This window comes from Enhydra lutris, unplaced genomic scaffold, assembly GCF_002288905.1.
Source record: "Enhydra lutris kenyoni isolate GAN:26980312 unplaced genomic scaffold, ASM228890v2 scaffoldscaffold21, whole genome shotgun sequence".
Lineage (NCBI taxonomy): Eukaryota > Metazoa > Chordata > Mammalia > Carnivora > Mustelidae > Enhydra > Enhydra lutris.
The window spans coordinates 10,721,743-10,741,948 of record NW_019154105.1 but is presented as its reverse complement, the minus strand read 5'-3'; the positions used below and the strand labels follow the sequence as shown (position 1 = coordinate 10,741,948).

Sequence of the window (20,206 nt, the reverse complement as noted above, 5' to 3'; positions counted from 1 at the left end):
GCAGTCACTTTGCCTGTCCTCTATGCCCAGAATATGGCTTGTCCTGCCACATGGAACATTCCACTCCTACCCTTTCATGTTATGCATGCTAAAGTAAGTTAGGAGAAAGAAAAATTAAAAGACATTAAAAAAAAAACAAAACCCTCAGTGTGAATGCACAGAAGGTGAAACACTGCATGTCCTCGAAAATCCCCGCGGAGGGCACACCTTCTAGCCTTGCTGTGGATACACTTTCTAGCCTTAATGTGGGTGGGGTTGTGGTTGGGTAGGTACCCATACTCCATACACTTGTGCCACACTGAATATGGATTTGTTCATACCATTTAACTCTTCTGAATCTCAATGTCTTCACAGGTAAGCGGTCAGAACTATTTGTTGGGCATAAGGGAGTCTCTTCTCTGCATAAATGAGACCTGGTTCTGCCAGCCTTGCTTGTTATTCTTCATTCTGTCCTTCTGAAGAAGAACGAGGTGGATCCCCTGATTATGTATGGCATGGCTGTAAAGTAATGAGACGGCATTCTTCAGTCATGCCGTGGAGCTCACATCCATGGAAACTGGGTGTCCTCCTGCCAGGCTTTTAGCCTAGACTTCTTAGACAGAAATGGTTCTGAAGTGTTTCAGAATGTGGGTGCTCACAGTGTGAGAAGCCAGTCTTATTTGTCAACCTTTTTTTTTTTTGTCCTTTCCACACCCCAACCCCATTATTATGATCTAGTGCTATTCTAAAGGATTCTTACCTGCTTTCTGAATTGAACTCTACCCTTCAAAGAGGAGGGTGTGCCATTGCCAGTGCCATTTTAAAGAGGATATTGCTGGCTCTGAAGCAATGGGAAAAAAATATTTTGAGTAATCATAGTAATAAACGTCTCTTAGGATGGCTTTTAAGTAGGTCTAGCACTTAGTGTATTTAAGTTCTGTAAGTGGATTTTTTTTTCCATTTTGATATTTAAACTTTTTTTACTTAAACATTTTTAAAATTTGAATTTGGCCAACATACAGTGTTATGTTAGTTTTAGGTGTAGAGAGAACATAGTGATTCAACTTCTTTATATGTTATGCTGTGTTCACCACAATTTGTAGCTACCATCGGTCAAAATACGATGCTGTTACGGTATCATTGAGTATATTTCCTATGCTGTGCCTTTTATTTCCGTGACTTATTTATTCCGTAACTGTAACTTGATTTTAAAAAACAATGACTGTGTAATCATTTCATTATATTTTATGATAAGTGAGTAAAAGTTGCTGGAGAAGTTTCAGGGCTGTGGAGAGTGAATGTTGACTAACAGGTTAACTCTTTGGTGGGGCGGGGGCAGGGAATAACTGAGTGGTGTCTCAGATTACCCAGAAATCCATTCTGCTCCAAACAGAGGGTGGTTTAGATTAAGAGATGACTTGTTTTATGTAAACATAAATCATATTTCTATGAACAGGTAACTTATTGTTCAGTTGGAGAGGAAGATATTCCTGGCACCATTTTGTTTTAGTATACACATATAGAGATCACATAATTTGGCTCTATTATATAAATTAACCTACCATTACATATATATATATATATATATATATATATATATATATATATATATGTCTTTTAAAGCTATAGAATATTTACTCATTTGAAAAATGTTTATCTTACAAGTTTTATGGTTTAAATGTATACCCTTATGTATGAATAAAGGGACTCTGTCATCTTTTTATATTTAAAAAGTCATCCCTTGATAGAATACTATTTCAAGTTTAGAAGAGGATCCTCTCACAAATAAACATGTGCTTTTCTAACTAAAATTGAACTGATGAAAAGTAGAGGATTTGAGCTAGTTTGTTGTCATCTGAGGCATTGGTCCCAAATGACATGATTAAGTAATAACTTACAATAAGATGACAGGATAATCTTTTAATTCAATGATGCTTCATGGTTCATGTTTCCTTGTTCTTGTTTGGCTAAAGGAAAACAATGGGTTGAGTTTCCAGAGGGATAACTACAGGGAGGTATGGCCACAAAGATTTAGTTATTTGTGTCCCTACCCATGTATTTCCTCTAAAATGAATTAAAGCTCTTCTATAAGTTTACATTGGACAAGCAATAGGTAATTTTATATATATATATATATATATATATATATATATATATATATGTATATATATATTTTTTTTTTTTTTTTTTTTTATTTGGGATTACTTTTTTTTTTTTTTTTTTGCCCCTGTTGCTCCCCTCTCAAATCTTTCCTTTAGAAAAAATAGCTTTGGGGTATAAAATGTAAGTACTTGGGGCATCTGGATGGCTCAGTGGGTTGAGCCTCTGCCTTTAGCCCAGGTCATGATCCCAGGGTCCAGGGATCGAGCCCCGCATCAGGCTCCCTGCTCAGTAGGGAGGCTCCTTCGCTCTCTCCCTCAGCCTGCCTCTCTGCCTACTTGTGATCTCTCTCTGTCTCTGTCAAATAAATAAATAAAATCTTTTAAAAAATGTAACTACTTATAAGTTCTTGCTATGTGCAAGGTAAAATCAGGCTGAAACAAAGACTGAAGGTAACCCCGGAAGTCCTGAATCGCTCCTGCCCACGTGGTGGTGTTGCATAGTGTGCTTTTACATGCAGAAGCTTCAGGTAGCAGTTTTAGAGTGGATCAGAGTCCCCTTTTGTTTTCTGTAGTCAGCCACCAGTCAATATCGTCGCCACAGTTCTTTGGAGTAGGTCAGCGACCCTTGGAGTAGGGAGGGGTGACTAAATCGTATGGTGAAATTAATGGGGATGTTCATACTGGGAAGAATCTATTTCTTCACGTCTATTTGCTACGTTTGCTATGGCCCTTGTAATAGCATGTTCATGTGCTCAATTTCCCTAGTGACATCACGCATGGGAAGAAAAAAGACGTTTCTTTTAACAGCTTTATTTTCTTTCCATTAGGGCGTGTTGGAGAGCTTCCTGGGCACGGCTGTCTCTGGAGCCATCTTTTGCCTGTTCGCTGGTCAGCCCCTCACGATTTTGAGCAGCACGGGGCCTGTTCTAGTTTTCGAGAGGCTTCTATTTAATTTCAGCAAGTATGTATATACATATCTAATGATAAATTAGGACTGTTTAATTGTAGAGCATTCATCGTCTAGGTTGAGCATAGAATCATAATTAGGTCGATTAGAATGTGGGAATTTTAAGATGTGGAGGTTGAAAGGCCTTTGAAGATGGGGTATTCCAACGCTCATTTTACATTCGATCCAGCTGAGGTCCACGTGATGTCCTTTCTGTTTGCCCTCATCATCATTCTCTGCCCTTCTAGTCTTGCTTTGGGCCTCTGGGGCTGACCCCAGTGTGGACCGCAGCACTAAGGCTCCTTTTCCTGCTGGCTTCGTCTTGGGCTTGGTAGTGCATCTGTAGGACAGGGAGGGGGAGAAGTCGGGGTGTGCATCTACCTCCCTGCACTTCCCTGTCCCTGGTTAACACTGCTGTCTTGCAGGGTTTTGTCCCCTGAGTATCACCCCTGTAAGGTGCCTCCTCAGACCTGGTTCTAGGCCTCTCCAGCGTCGGGTGACTCCAGTCCTTCCCTGGCCTTTCCAAGCCAGGAGGTAAAAATGGCCCCCCGATGTTGCTAGTCCCTGAGCACCTTGCCATTCTCGGTTACTGACAGCTCTGTAAATAGCCAATTTATTATGTTTTCTTCACAAACCCGTTGGAGAATGCCCTCTGTTTCCTGCCATGATCCTGACTCACACTAGAGAAATGCAATGTCTTGTGCAAGGTCCTGTGACTCTAATGAAAGAAACTAGCTGCTCCAGTGATCCACTGTTCCTAACCTTCATCTCGGTGTGCTTAACTAAAGATGCGTTTCAAGAGTCAGCTGAGTAATAGCATTTGTTGAGCTCTGATCATGTACCAAGGCACCAAGTATTACCCTAAGTGTGTTAGATGTACTCCCTCATTGGAGTCCTGCAGCAGTACTGAGGGACGGACCGTACCCTGTTTTATAGATGAGGAAGCAGGCAGGGAGAGGTAAGTGCATTGCTGAAGGCTCCATCATCTGTTGTAGGTAGGGCTGGGATTTGAACTCCTGCTTCACTTTCTGCCTCTTTTACAGAGTCACTAGACACTCTTATTGGACATAACAATTGTGCTATCACATTTTCTTTTTGAAATTGATGGATCAATTTAAGAAGGAGAAAATCAGGTTAAGAGAATTATCCAAGTGACCACATTAGCACACAAATAGATTCAAAATCAAATTGGGTCTTCTGGCCTCTTTCTAATGAACTTGATACCTCACAGAGAGAATTGCCTTTCCCAGCAGATCTCAATCCTTTAGGTAGATTGAAGCATTTTATATGACTTGCTGGCATTCCTTGTTGGAATTTCTGTATTCTTCTATTGTTACACAATTTTTAAGATTTTGTTATTGGAAATTTTATTACCGACATGATACCTCATGGACTTAAGTGCTAGTACTCTGAGCTATCAAAAACAATCCCAAGACAGAGGAGGGAATGAGGATTTGAAATTTGTGTTTTGAAAGCTGGGTTGAGGACATCAGCAAGGATCTTAAGAAAATTTAAAGTTCTAAATTTTAAATAATGTGAATTTTCTTGGCTCACCACGACAGATCCCTCCTCCGTCATAATTCTCAGGACATTGGAAAGAATTCTGTTCGTGTCAGTTTATAGAAAGTCAAACCGTTTTTATATGTTTGAGAAAACATTGTGTGAGACAAGAAAGCTTTTGTGGGAAGATGAAACAAGCATGTTCTATAAACAGGAACAAACATGTGCAACCTTTGCAGAAAGATTTATTGGATGCAATGTGATCAGAGCCTTAATACACAGAAAATGTTTGTATCCCAGTTTACTTTAGATAATTGTAGGATAGAGATTATTTCCTTTCACTAAGCAAGTTCCTTTCTCACTTTCCCTTCTGTTTCATCATAATTGGTAATGTAAACATAGTTCCAAGTGATTTATTTGAAAACAGTTGTAAAGCAACAAGAAACATTCAAGAAACTGTGCTTTAAATTCATCACTGAGTAGCATGTGGTGCTTATTTGGCAAACCTTATTATTTTATTCACAATGCTGTATCATTTGCCTCAATATTACAACAACAGGGCTAATATTGTGTCTAGATACAGATTATTTTTGTGTAGATCACTATTTCTCAAACTGTATTTCCTCAATTTCTAATCCCATTGTAGGTGTTCCTTGGACAAAAAGCTTCTGTAATCCCAATAACTCCATTTTCTGGATTTACAGATTTTATACAGAAAATGCTGTATATTTTATCTCCCTCTCAGTAATTCACCTTACACTTTAGCTTACTAAAGGATCTGAGAAGTCCTTCGGTAAAGAAACTGGTTCGGTCTGTCTTACCCAGATTTTTCCCGACATATTTTACCATTTTTTGAGAAGTGGGTAAATCCTTGTTTTGTAGCTTCAGTGGACTCGAATGCAAATTCCACCTGATTCACTGGTTTCCTCCTGACATGGGATACAGGTTTTAATGTTTGCCCTGTAAACCGGAGAACCATAAAGGAATATGAGAGATGTGCTTTCACCTTTTAAAATTAGTAGCAAAACGAAGGCACGAGCTTACAAGCTTTCCAAATGCCAGTTGTAGTTTTGTTTTCCTAATTCTGGAGCCTCTTTTGCACTGTTTTTACACCTTATACACCAGTAATGGAAAATTAGATACCTTTTCTTTTTCTTGAGTGAGGAATCTGCAAGAAGTTTTACCCTGTGTTCTAAGCTATGTACAAGCCTCATAATTAAAGTTGGAGTTTAACTTGTGTAATTGTCATTTGGTCATTCAATAATTTTTCCCTTCTAGTCTTTGAACATTTTACTTAGAGGACTTCAAATGATTATTTTCTTCTATTATATTACTGGATTTATTCATGTAGTTTAGGGAGTTTATATCTGTCAGAGACTAAACATTAATTTCTGTAGCATGTTTCAGATGAGTTCTTCAATTTGTACCTTGGTTTTATGCTCCTTAGAAACTATAACTCAAGTGGTATCAGAGGATGTAAGCCCGTTTAGTCACAATAGTTCCTTTTGTCTGTACTGTCATTTCCTGTTACTTTTTATAACTTAATTGCTACTTAAACTTGGCACTAAAGGGACTGATAAGCTTATTGGATGTACTATTGCCATTTTAGTGTAGTCATTCCTGTTGATCAACTTGTTCTAAAAAGTTTCTCATGTCTTACTCCTCTTCCTTCTTGCTGCTGTAAACGCATCACTTTTATAATGAAGTTCCATGGGTTTTAGTGATTTTATTTGGGTTATTCTTATGGAGCTACTCTGGGAGTATTTAAGTATTGTAGAGCCCCTATTTTGGTATATCGTTTAGATCCTAAGATTTAAGTGTATACATGCATTTTTTTCCTTTGTACTCAAACCGAGTGTTCCTAACCATTAGCTAGTTATTGGATTTGTTTCTCATCCTGTCCTGTAAACATAGATTCTCTAAACAACCATTAGCATTCTTAAAATAAATTAAGATTATCCTGTCATCTTGTTAGGGAAGCAAAACTAGGTAATTGTTCAAAATTTTTATTTTATGAAAAAAGTTTGTTGGCTCAGAAGTGATGAAACTGTTTCTTAGCTCTGACTGAGACTTGATTCATTGTATGATAATGTAAATTACCTCAAATTCCTAGAATTTAGCTTTTCTGTAGTCTACTTATCTCACAAAGACATGCATAGGATTAAGCAGTGGGGTTCCAGATGGAAAGGGAATGCAAAAGATGTCTTCAGAGAGATTCCAGGAAACCTGTAGGAGATAACTCTCTACCCAAGTGTTAATAGTCTGCTGCTTTGTAGTATTTCCAGTTTATGTGATTTGGTGAAAAGAGGGTTACAAAGGGCAGTGATCTTAAGGCCCACTGTAAATACGCACCAGGTAAGGGAATGATGGTGTAATTTTTTAAAGGAGTCATCCAGGAAGGCAGAAATTTGGTTTCTGGCTCAGCTCTGCCATTAAAACCTTGACATTGGATAAATGGCTTAACTTCCATTGGCCTTAGTGGTGTCCTCATCTATAAAACGAGACGTATTTGACTAATTGGCATCTGTATTAATATTCTCCAGAGAAACAGTACCAATATGATAATGAGATTTATTGTTATGGAATTGGCTCACACAATCATAGAGACCAGCAGGTCCAAAATCTGCAGGGTGGGCCAGGAGGCTGGAGACCCAGGAGAGTTGATGTTCCAGTTCAAGTTCAAAGGGTGTCTGCTATAGAACCAGAAAGAGGCATGTTCCGGAGAAAGCCCAAAGGCTATCTGCTGGAGAAAATTTCTTGCGTGAGGTTGGCAGGTAGTTTTCTGTATTTGGTTGAAGAACTCAATTGGATGAGTTTCATCCACATATGAAAAGCTATCTGCTTTACTCAAAGTCTACCAAGTTAAATGTTAATTTCATCAAAACCACCCTTACAGAGACACCAAGAATAATGTTTGACCAAGTATCTGGGTACTGTATGATCCAGTCAACTTGACACATAAAATTAACCATTTCAGTATCTAAGGACCTTTTAATTCTAATATTCTATAAAATTTTCACTCAGGATCTCCTGGTTCCCTGTAATAGCTTATACTTATAGGTCATGTCAGTAACTGTCTCAAGTCCTAAACCATAGTTATGCCTTAATTCCATCCAGCAAGTTCTCACTGGAAACCTGTATGCCAAACATTGTGTTAGTTTAGAGAATCCACATTTTATTTTAAGAGCAGTGTGAAGCCACCAAAAGGTTTTAAATGGAGGTGGGGGGATCTGACTTAGATTTATAAAGATCATTTTGGCTGTGATGTGGAAAATGGCTTGGGGCAGGGCAAACATGGATATCAGTAAGGACTTTAATCAAGCAACAACTTCTTGGTGGCCCAGCCTGGGTTGGTGGTGGTGAAGGCATCGATACCATGCCTTTAGGAAAGTATTAAAAAATGTCACCATCAGAAACTCATTGTTTAAAAGCAAGTCTGTCAAGCTTCAAGCATGCATGCTCCTTGATTTATTTATTTTTCTCGTAGAAGAAATATGACTGCTACTATTTGCTTTTTCATTGCGAATAATGAGAAAGAAATACTATAAAGTAATCTTCAGATAATTTTAGAAGAATCAATATGAAATGGTAGAATGTCAACACTTGACCCATCTTTTCCTAGATGTGAACTAATTTACTTATAAGAAACGGAAAGGCCTTCAAAAAAAAAAAAGGCATCCTCTGATGGATGCAGCCTATTCTAAGACTGCTGTGGGAGAGGAACAGATGAAAAACAAGGTGGTCGCAAGATGCTTTACACACAACTTTAGCAGGAGGACATCATGTCTGTGGGCAAAGTTCATGAGAAGCAGTGGATCTGGCTATAACACAGCAAGACAGCCTTTCTTGATCTGACTACAGTGCATTTATCCTATTTATCCTTAAATTCCTTGAGATTTTTCTGCATCTCCATTAGTCCTCCTCCAGCCAGAATTAGTTGTTCCTCTGGGGTACTCTGTGGAACCTTTAGATATCATGTACTATTTTATGGTGTGATTACGTTCATCATTTTGTCTCCCTCAATGATTGCAATGATGTGGGGACAGAGACCTTATTTAGCTTAGTGTCTTCATTAACTGGTTAAGCTCACAAACATTTATTGAGTGTGTACTGGCTACCAACGTGACGCTTTCAAATTGTTTCTTTTATTAACTCCATAAAGGCAGGGACCAGAGTTTTTGAATGAGAAAGTTGTTATTTACATATAAATGCTGGGACTGCTTTTGATATGCCATTCTTAAACTTCTGGGATTATTTCTTTATGGTAGCAGGATGATATCACTAGACCACCTCTTTAAGCTTACTATTTTCTGGATGAAATCAAGACTGAGCTTCATATCTAGTGGCTACAAGTGATCTTGTGTTTTTAGCAATCATTCTGCAGTTATTGGGTAGTTTTATATTATTCTTTGTGTTCCAGGGAGGAGCAGTCTGATTACCTTTCTTTCTTTCTTTCTTTCTTTCTTTCTTTCTTTCTTTCCAGGGACCATAATTTTGACTACCTGGAGTTTCGCCTTTGGATTGGCCTGTGGTCAGCCTTCTTGTGTCTCATTTTGGTAGCCACAGATGCCAGCTTCTTGGTTCAGTACTTCACTCGCTTCACCGAAGAGGGCTTCTCTTCTCTGATTAGCTTCATTTTTATCTACGATGCTTTCAAGAAGATGATCAAGCTAGCGGACTACTACCCCATCAACTCCAACTTCAAAGTGGGCTACAATACCCAGTTTTCCTGTGCCTGTATGCCTCCTGACCCAGGTAAGGACATCATGCTCGGTGTTTGTGCTTTCCCTGTGTTGGGAGGAAGGTGTGGGCTCCATGCGTGCCAGCTTTCAACATGGTGTTTTCTCTGAGAAACCATCCTGCTGAATTTGAAGTCTCATTACCCAAGGTGCCTTAGCCCCATGATTCAATCGGAAGGTGAAATCAGGAGCTTTGGAATCTGAATGTAATTAGCCCAGTACTTTGAAATTAGCTCAAACTGCAGTATTTGCAAAGAAGTCTAATGCACATTTTTTTATTATGTTAGTCACCATACAGTGTATATTATTCTTAATCTTATCTGAAAGTTGAGGGAACCAAGTACAAATATTATCAGATCTAAGGTCCAGACCAACCGAGTCCTCTGAACTTCTATCCCATATTTCGCTGTTTCCTTATTACTGTAGAAATCTCTTCCTAAAGTAAACTCTAAATTATTTGAAGCTTACAGAAGAAACAAGATCCTCATTCACTTTATATAATTTGAAGCATGAAATTAAAAAAGAAATTCAGACTGGAGTCACCTAGTGGCAAAGTAGAGCCTTATAGTTCATCTGTGCCAGACAATGTAAATAAGAAAGGAGAAAGAAGAAATGAGAGAAACAAAAGAAGGAATGTTATGCTGGCCCAGAAGATTTATATTCTAGAGTTAGGAAAGACATAAAAGTAAAAAGTAAGTTCTGGGTGAGGAATATGATTCTACACATCTTAGCACTTTAATATCTATCTTGCCAACCCTGAGTCAGCATCAGGATTTTTTCCCAAAAAAGTGCTCAATTTGCCCTCTGAAAAAAAATTTTTTTGAGTAATTTGTCATCAGTTTATAATATAGAAGGCATTTGGGAGAAATGATTCACTTCAGGAAAAGTCGTTTTATATTTGCTCTGGGAGAATGAGGGGTAGACATTTGTGTCAGACAATTAAATGGAAATAGAGTTATTTATCCCAGGTCATGCAATTAGCTGCAGGTCATTGTCCCTTAAAATAAAAATTGACATACACTCCATGCTTCCGAACTGAGGTCTTGTAGCACCAGGAGTACAATGGCGTGCTGAGGGCTTTGTGAACCTGAGCGCAGATGTAGGGCATATTCATGCCCTGTGCACTTTTACTTAGAGATTCTGAGGAAGAACCTCTTAATGTTTACAGTGAAGCAAACGTGGATATATTATAGACTAGAATGCAAACAAAATGATTATGAATTTAAAAACTAAATGAGATACTACGAAGCATTTTAATGCTTATGGCTTGGCTGTGTCAGATTGCTCTCAGATATTTTGGTGTTGTATCTGTGTTCTTCTCTGACACTTGGGCAGAGAAATCTTAGAAGACCTGTATGTGTCTTGAAGGGTGAGAGACAAGAGAACAGTATCTCCCTAAAACTGGGTCAGTCAGTAACCCTGATGGAAAGATAAGACATTGTTGGGCTTTGCACTCATGGGTTCTTTGGTCTTATTTAAGGACAGTCAACACACATTAAAATAAAGGGCATGCTTAAAAACAAAGCAGAGACTTGTACAAGGTGGAAATTTAAAGATTCAGGGAACATGAATGACATATAGGTCCAAAAGTTTATTGTTATTAAAATGTATACTGATTATGAATATTTCATAACATAAAATCTGCTTTGAAAAGAGTAAGTACTCAATGCGTGATAGATACTATCATTAGGATCAGTGGAATATGCATGAAACACAGACGTAAGCATTACATGACCACGTAGAACAGGTCCTAAAAGAAAGAGGGGGTTACCCTCCATTGTTGACTTTCAGCAGAAGTCCAGACTCTGCATATTCCAAAATATTGACTCATAGTCATATTGAACTGTGGGATTTTGAACATTCCTCTTCATTATTTCTGTCTATCTTTATGTGTTTGTCTGTATGTAAATACTTATTTATGGAAAAGTCAGGAATCTGACTTCATAGGCAAGTCTGAGGAGTTATACAACAAATTTTTCTAAAGGAAAAAAATACTTTCTCAATTGTTTTGAGGTGTGAGGTAGTCATAAAGCCAGATGAGGGCTTTGTCAGCTCTGCCACAAAAAAGATCTACCTACCTGAGGCTAATGGAAACTGGTCCTCGTTGTTTCGATTGGATGTGGACAGAGAGGGTAATATAAAGCCGAGGAAGACATATTTGAATGTGTTTTAACTGTGAAAAACATATAAAGATTTCACATGTAATTTTCCTTCCAAGAAGGATCGTGTTTTCTTGAAAACTCATTTTGAGGCTTGAAACACGCGTAGTGAAGTACTAGTTGAAGTGGAGATAGATGACTTTTCCTTTGACCTGTTTTCTTTAGCTCGGATGGAAAGTCTGTCCTAAAGAGCTAGGAGTTGTCTTGGAAGGACTCTGACAATTCTGCTACCTCCGAGTGGTGCCAGTAAAGTAGTGTAGCTGGGCTTTGAAGTCAGAAAATCTCGTATTCGAGTCCCAGCTTAGCTAATAAAACCCTGTGTGTGACTTTGGGCAAGTTCCTTTTCCCACGGAAGCTCTGCCTCACCTTCCTCATCCATAAAACGGAGTTATTAACAGTACTTACCTTACAGAATTATTGTATCGAATAGGAAAACATGAGGTATTTCAAAGTACTCAGGACAGTTTCTGATATGTAATAAGTTACTAAGTGTTAACTGCCATTGTTACTGCTGGTATAATTTATTAAAACTTATGGTGAGTAAGTATGAATGACGGAACCAACAAAGCCCGCTTCATCGTCCTCCCTTCTAAGCGAATATTGCTGGGCAGTTGGCTTATTCTGCAACCAGACCCTTGATTGCAGCCCATATTTTTAGAGTTGTCCAGATGAAAGGAACTCCTGAAGGATATGCTCATGAGTGTGAGAGATTAATTTAATCTACGGAAATAAAGCCTGTTTTTGGTTTGAGAGGAGGCAAGTGGATGTCTGCATTTTCACAACAGTTCTCAAAACCCCCCTGTATGAGTGACTGCGTTTCCCTCATAACCTTAATACTTATTGATAGAAAACTATATACCACCATAAATTTTATACCTTCACGATAACAAACTGAAAAATGATAGTTAGAGAATAATACGGTTGCATGTACAGCTCGAGTAAGTTTTCTTAAAACAACAAGAGCCCAGCCTTTCATCGCAACATGCACTCCTAGTAAAAGAATTCAGTCGATGAGTCAATAATATTTGAACTGGCGGATGACTTGTTTTCCAGCACTGGGACAGTGTGTAACAGTGAACCAGCAACTACACAGATGGAGTCATGAGCCTGCAAACTGAGAAGTGATTTTAGAGGGAGGAAAGTAGGGGTCACTTAATCACTAAGAAAACTCTGTTCATGGCCACAATAATATTATGAATTCGTTGTGCTTTGTGGCGACCACTCTCCCTCCTCTTTTCCTTCCTTGTCTTTCTTGTTGTCACTTGCTTCCGCAAATCTTCATCACTTCCCGAGTTTCAGTTTCTTCCTGCATCTTTTTCCCCTTTCATTTTGCCCCATCTGTTGCTCAGCGGCCAAAATCATCTACTTCCTTAGGTTCTCATTTACTGAGAACTGAGAAAGCTCAGTTGCAAGTGCTAAAAGGAAAATTAGCCGTGAGATTTGGCATATCGGTCAGGGTGGATGCATGGTTTTTGAGCTAAAATTTCCTTTTCTTAGAAATAGAGTGGCTGTTAATTGAGGTAATAGAGGCCATATCTCCACCACTGAGCCCGGTGCTTACATAGCAGAGGCATATGAGGAAGATGATCTGTTTCAGAAGCCAATAGTAAAAACTAAAAAGTATCCAAATGAGGACAGTTCACAGTTTTACAGTTCATCCCCAACATCCTGGTTTGGGAAACTGTTAGTGTGATAAAGTGTAAACAGTATGTGCTTTGGAATAAAGGAAAGTGAGTGTGTATTCAGCTCTAATTAGCAGCGTGACCCTGGGCTAGGCTAATTAACTGATTTCTTGTTTTATAACCTGTGAGCTGGGTTAGTGGTTGTACCTACTCTTAGAAGTTACTGCTAGATGGATTGAATGAAAGAGTATACGCACATTGTTTGACACCTCATAGACACCAAGTAAAAATTTGTTCTTTTTCTCATTTCTCATTGTTTCACAAAAGAGGCCCCTGCCAGTTTTATCTTTTAGTTGTATTCTTTTAAAGGTGTTCAAAATATAATTTTTCCCTCCAATTTTCCTAGAGGAAGATACTAACTAGGTTTTTCTTAGAAGCCAGCTCCCCTCAAATTAACAACTAATGTGCTATTGTAGATAAATATGAAACATTGGAGCCATATTTAAAGAAAAAAGTGTTAAGGAGTTCAGTACGTTGTAATTAGATCACTTAAGATTACTCCACTGGATCCCAAGCATGCACAAGGGTTGGACACTGTATGCAGTCACACAGAAGGCCATAAAGTCCTATTGGTGAAATGTTCAGTTCTCTTAAGGGGAATTGGTCTAATTCACTCAAAAACATAAATGATAGAATTTTGTAAATAGGGAAGAAGTCATGAGCTCTCCTCTTTCCTTTTCCCCTCTCCTCCTCCTGCCCTTTCATCCTTCCCCTTCTGCTCTCAGCAAAAATTTATCGTGGGTCCATTTCATTCCTTTTTAAGAATTGTGCTTGGGATGAGGTACACTACACATGTATCCTACACACATGCACCCAGCACACATGTCCTTACCTATCTATACACTACACTGTATGTGTGCACCACACTCACCTACACACACACACACACCTATACACCATACTGTATACACACACCGTGCCACACATACCTGTACACCACACACATACCTATACCTCATAATATACACACACCTATACACCACATACCACGTCACACACATCTGTACACCATCCTGCGCCACAAGCACACACCATACACACTGCATGCACCTATACACGCACATACCTATATACCATACACACATGCACATGCGTAACTCTATACCGTACTACACACACCTATACACCAGACATACACATGCACACACCACACCACACCACACACATTTACATACCATACCACACACATCACACCACACACAGACCTATAAATTGCACTGCACACACGCAGACCTATACACCACACACATACATACCCACACACACACCACAAACATACCACACAGACACACAGATTTTTATAAAATGTGTTGTCTTTAAAATTGTGTTACTTTTTGAATGAACAAGCTCAGATTTTCATTTGACCTACATTTTCAGAAATCCATTTCTACTTTGGTACCTGTTTTCATTTGCCTAATGTGTCAAGGTTGCAGTGACTGTACTCTCAAGGGCATATTAATATTTTAGAAAGGGTCAAAATAAACTTTCTAACCAAATGTGGTTTTATATCTGGAGGGGAAAGAAGCCTTGCTAAAAATGGTAAATAAATTGGAAAAGCAAGAAAATCGCCCCAAGAGAATAGATACTATACTTTTAACAGAAGGGATATATTTTATTGATTCATTGTTGACTATTCCAGAGAGAACATGCTTAATAATGGATGAATGATTAAGAGGAATAAATCCTTTTGCAGGCACTGAAACATTGTTGTCTATAGTATCGCTAAGTAAAAGATGGCTTTTCCCCTGATGTAAAACTGTAAGACCAAGTCAAGAGATTGGAAGTAGTCATGGCTTCCATGTCTGTGCCTTTGTTTTATTCCCAGCATGAGGAGGCTTCCAGATGCTCTAAAATGGTTGTAACTAGCGTAGAATTTCATTACCATTTCTTTCTATATAATTTTTCTATTATCTTAATAAATGCTATGCACCAATATGTTACAGCCATTAAAAAGAACTGCTGGATTGTGTCTCCTGTGGTCCCATATTATAGTCAATATGCGTTTCATAATTAGAAAGTCCATTAAAAGAAAATTAGGAAATAAAAGATAAAATTAGGAAACAAAAGATAATCCCAATTTATCTTCCATGACCTGCATCATATTCTATGAAATTTTATTTTTATTATGTATCATTCCCTCTTTGGATTATAAAGTAGGTTTAAATCACAAAGTAATGGTTAGGCAGGAGGTACCAAGCCTTCTGGTATAGTACCACTCGGGCTTTGCTTTCGCAAGGAGACTTTACCAGCACAGCTGACAGTTTTCTCATTCTGGCTATATGGCCTTTTGAGAAAACCATAGAAATTTGAAACACCCATCATTTTAGTTTCCTTTTTCTCTCCTAGCCTAATATTTTAGCAGTTTCTGTATAACACTTGCAGGAATCAGAAACAATGAATTTGGGTAATCACCAGACTTGTATTAATTCTCTAGCTGTGGGTCTGTATAGAAACGCAGATTTGGAAAATATACGCCGTAGTAATGTCTATACACATCTGAAATGTAACGATGAATGGGTATGGAAGAGAAGTGTGTGTGTGTATTTTTTGTTTGTTTGTTTGTTTGTTTTGTGAAAACAGTGGCTAAATACGTCCCCCTTAATATCTGACAGTAGCTGAGCTCTTTGACTTCCAAGGCAGTATCATAAGTGAACACGTGGAAAAGTGTCCCTGGTTGGAGAGTGTCCTAACTTGAACTTATCTAGGTACAGTGAAAACCTCAAGCATGAGGCTTGGTAAAAATACTTAGGAAAATGAAAGGGATAATAACAAGAGAAAGTGAAGAAAAATTTTCTCGTAATTTTATTTGTTTTAAGGCTCAAGGCTGAGATAGTGGCAGGTAATTTCCCTAAGAGCTGTTTCTCCCACAGTTTTCTTCATTCACCTTGTCATCCCTCCAAAAGCCACTTTGGCCTTTTATTGATCTCGACATTTAAAGCATAAATATTTGATTTTATTAAGAGGTGCTCATGTGCTGAAATTATCCAGGACCCTTAAATAAGTCTGATGTGACCCCGCAGGCAAGAAGCTTCTTCAGTTTTATTCTGTATCTATTTTCCAGTTACTCTGTTTCCTCAAATTTGCTCAAGTAGAATGGAATAAAACATTAAAGTTTCATTATCATGGAGAATACTCTTAAATTTTTTTGTCATTCAGAGCAGGTAAACCAATTCTGCATTATTGTAACCCTAAGAAGCTATGCTGAGGGTATAGATTGAGATTTGACTAAGATTTATTAAGCACCATCCAAGTGCCAGACATTTTACTAAGGGATTTTAATAAACTCTGTTTCAATACATTATATTGTAATATTGTAATATATATGTATTTAATCATCACATAAAGCTTGTGAGGTAGCAGCCTTTCTTCCAGGGGTGATGTTTTGCTTCCTCCAGGTCATAAAGCTAGCAGTAACCCTGGCTAGCATCTATTTTAGGTCCACTTGCTCCTGGAGAACCCGCTAACAATTTTGCCTACATTGTCTTATTTCATCCTGCGCAGTAACCTTATGAGGCAGATTGTTATAAATCCAATTTCACAAGTGAAAGACCCATGGTCAATTGCAGTGAGGTGGCGCTGTGCCCCAGAAGGTGCTGGAGACAGACAGATTTCCAGCCCAGTTTTCTTAGCAGTCCTTTCTTTAACTTGTGATGCGGTGGTACGTCAAAGCAGACAGATTGGCCTCTATGGCCATTTGTTGTTGTTCCTAGTTGACCTTGGAAATTTTGTATATATTCCTGATGTTACAGTTCCTGCTAATGTGTAAAGCAGAGGAGTCCTAGGGTAGTTTCTGGTACCAGGTGCTAGAGGATAAAGAAGGACAACCTTAAAGGTGCCATTGGTAGTCCCTGTGCAGGAGGTGTACTTACAGTGACATATGGATGTCATCTTTTTTTCCTGCTCATAGCTCCTGTAACCTGTTCTTTCTGTAGATCTCTCATTAAACATAGAAGGAATAAAAAAAAAGCTAGCTTAAGACAGGAACACTCCCAGGCACATTTTTAAATGTCCATTACAATAGTGTTCAATCCCCTGTTCCAGAAGATCAGCTAGAATTTGATACATAGGAAGGAAGATCAAGAAGTGAAAATCGAAGGAACATAAAATGAGCAACCTGTGAAAACTCCTTGAAACCAAGCGTGGGACACAGACTATCCCAGGGACTATTGGCTAATTCTACATTAGCCAGATTCCTACGGCAAAGACCTTCTTTGCTTCATAAGCCATGGTGCTGAGCAAACAGTGAAGACAGAGTGCAGTGTGTTTATGCTTTTCTATTTGACCTTTTCAGAATCCTAATTAAGGGTATTACAAATTCTATACACGTAGATCATTCTGCACTTGGTTGCCAAAATACATGGATCCAAATGGTGACCAATGGCTCTCATAGACCAAACTCCCAATTGGAATTGATCATTTCCTCTTAGGTGAGCTTAAAGAAATTTACTTTTAATCTTACTTATGGACTCTACTATATTCTGCCAATATAGATTTATGGAAGGGCTTGTTTATATATTTACTTTGAAGTTCTCTTGAAGCAGCTACATACTAAAGTAAGTAGGAAAGGCATATACTTTTTATGGTCCTTTTGATACAGTCTTCAGGATTTTTAGAGCCAGTATGCTTTAATAGCTTGTCTCAGAGGAAAACTGGAAAGATAAAAGGAATTTAGATGAGCAGAATTGATGTGTATCTAGAACTTGAAAGTAGTTACTGAAAGTTCAGATTGGAATCCTATTTTAGTTCACTTGTGGCTTTATTATCTGTCATTCATTTCACAAAAAAGGAGGCTTGGATATCTTTCTCACTCCTACTCCTTGTTTCTATGCAGAGAAGTATGTTGCAAAAAGACCTTCACTCTCTTATGATAGGAAGCTCATAAAATTGCATTAAAGAATCTTGAATCTTGCTCAGGAAGAACAGCTTCCCAGACCCCATCTAAATAGTGCCTGTGATTTCATATACGCTGTTTTCTTTCAAAAGCTCAGACCAGAAGACATTTCAGCTCTAAGTTGAGATTCACGTCCCCTAACATTGGAGAGTATTATCCCACCTTGAATTCTGTGGCTGTAAAAATCAAATGCTGGGTAGGAAAAGAAAAAATGCCAAACGAGATTTTGGTACCGATTCTATTTCTGGTTGACTCTGCAATCCTGGGCAAGAAACCTGGCACATCTTGCTTCGGAGTCTAGCGAACATAAAGTGGGCATAAAAATATATCTGTTACATGCTTTCAGGTGCTTTTAAGTGAGCAAATGGAATAATGAAATGTACTTTAGGCTTTTTTAAACAAAATCATAATAAAAATCTAGGTTTTGTTCATGAAAAGCTACTAACATCTTCTAACTTCTGGGAATGGATTCACGTTTGGCTTTATTGTTTGGGTCAAGCATCCTTTAGCCTATTTTGATTCTTTCCATGACCTGCAATGAAATGGAATAAGAAAATAGTTTGCGAGTGCTGTGAAGTGTGTAAACCTGGCAATTCACAGACCTGTACCCCTGGGGATAACAATATATTATATGTTTATAAAAAATAAAATTAAAAAAAAAAAAGAAAATAGTTTGCACATGTGTCTGTTTTACTGAGGAAGTAGGGATGCCCTAGCAGCAGTGAGCTTTAGATGAAGAGTTTAACAATTCCAGAACCTTCAGAGATCAGAATGGATTCCAAAATTGAGAAAAACTAGGGCTCAACTAAATATTTTCTCCCTTTTATTTGTTTTCCTTTTCTCACTTCTTTTGTCTTTATCTGCTCTCCTTTGTTTCAAGTCATTAAATGGTTGGCCCCTATTCTAGCCTTATTTATTGACAGTAAACAAGTATTTTTTCAACTTCATTGAAGTAAAATTGACAAAATTGTTATGTATTTAAAGTGTACAAAATGATGATTTCATATATGTATACATTAGGAAAGGATTGCCACCAACTTAATTAATATATCCATCACCACACATTTTATTCTATTTTATTTTATGCTATTTTATTTTATGAACACTTAAGGCCTACGCTCAGCAAATTTCAGTACTGTAATACAGTATCAACAGCTGTAGTTACCATGTTATACATTAGATCCTCAGATCTTGTCCTCTTATAACTGAAATTTTGTACCCTTTTACTAACTTTTTCCTATCCACCCCCCCCAACTCCCTGGCAACCACCATTTTACTCTATTTCTATGAGTTGTACTTATTTTTTATTTTATTATATTTTCTAGATTCTACCTATAAGTGACACCATATGGTACTTGTCTTTGTCTGGCTTATTTCAGTTAACGTAATGCCCTCATCCATATTTTTGCAAATGGCAGAATTTTCCTTTTTTCAAGGTTAAATAATAAATATTTTTGAGTTCCTGTTGGTTACATGCCAGACTGGGCAGATTCTGGGGAAAAGCGTGAACAAGACTCGCCCTTTCTGTTCTTTCCTCATGGATCTTATATTCTAAATTTCAACAGTCAAATAAATCTATTTGTTTCTTCTTAAGAGCTTATGTAGGTAGGACCTAAAACATGGCAAGCTAAAAGGATAGTCGGGGGCTTGGAGGCTGGAGGGGGCAGACAGAAGGGGACCAAATAACAATTAGCAAATTGGATGTTAAATATGACACTCAGAGACAAAAACTTAAGTGTCATTTTACAGTATCTCCACAAATTGCAGCTATACTCTGAGTAACAGATTATTTTATAACATATAAAACTTCATGTAGTAGGAAAAAGCTTTATCTGATAAATCACGTTTTAATTATGGAATTCCTTTTAAATACTGTTTTAATTTTAGACTCATAGATTTTAAAAAATGAAATATTTCCAAGAGGAGAGTTGGTTTAATAAATTAGATTCCTCCAAAAGTAAACTCTTAATAAATCTATAAATCATGCCAAATTATATGAAAATAATTTTTTAAAAATTAGATAAATATTTATTCCCATTATATTTATATGATTTATTATGTATTTGAAAGATTTTTTGTTTTACCACATTTTGCAAAGATACACTTTCTCATATGCAATCCAAAGTTCCAAAAATCCCAAATTAGTTAATTAGTGAAATGCCACTTTGTGAGATTTGACTACATGAAGCCAGTGATCAAATTACTCAC

General features: G+C 37.7%; 1 protein-coding gene across 1 annotated transcript in view; it reads left to right on the top strand.

Annotated features, from left to right (window-relative positions):
- Positions 1-20,206, top strand: part of LOC111148909 (solute carrier family 4 member 4) — a 348,265-nt gene that overhangs the window by 257,516 nt on the left and 70,543 nt on the right. Inside the window, exons 13-14 of the mRNA XM_022505690.1 lie at positions 2,909-3,042; positions 9,011-9,282. Coding sequence (XP_022361398.1) covers positions 2,909-3,042; positions 9,011-9,282 — 406 coding nt within the window. The remainder of the gene's footprint in view (positions 1-2,908; positions 3,043-9,010; positions 9,283-20,206) is intronic.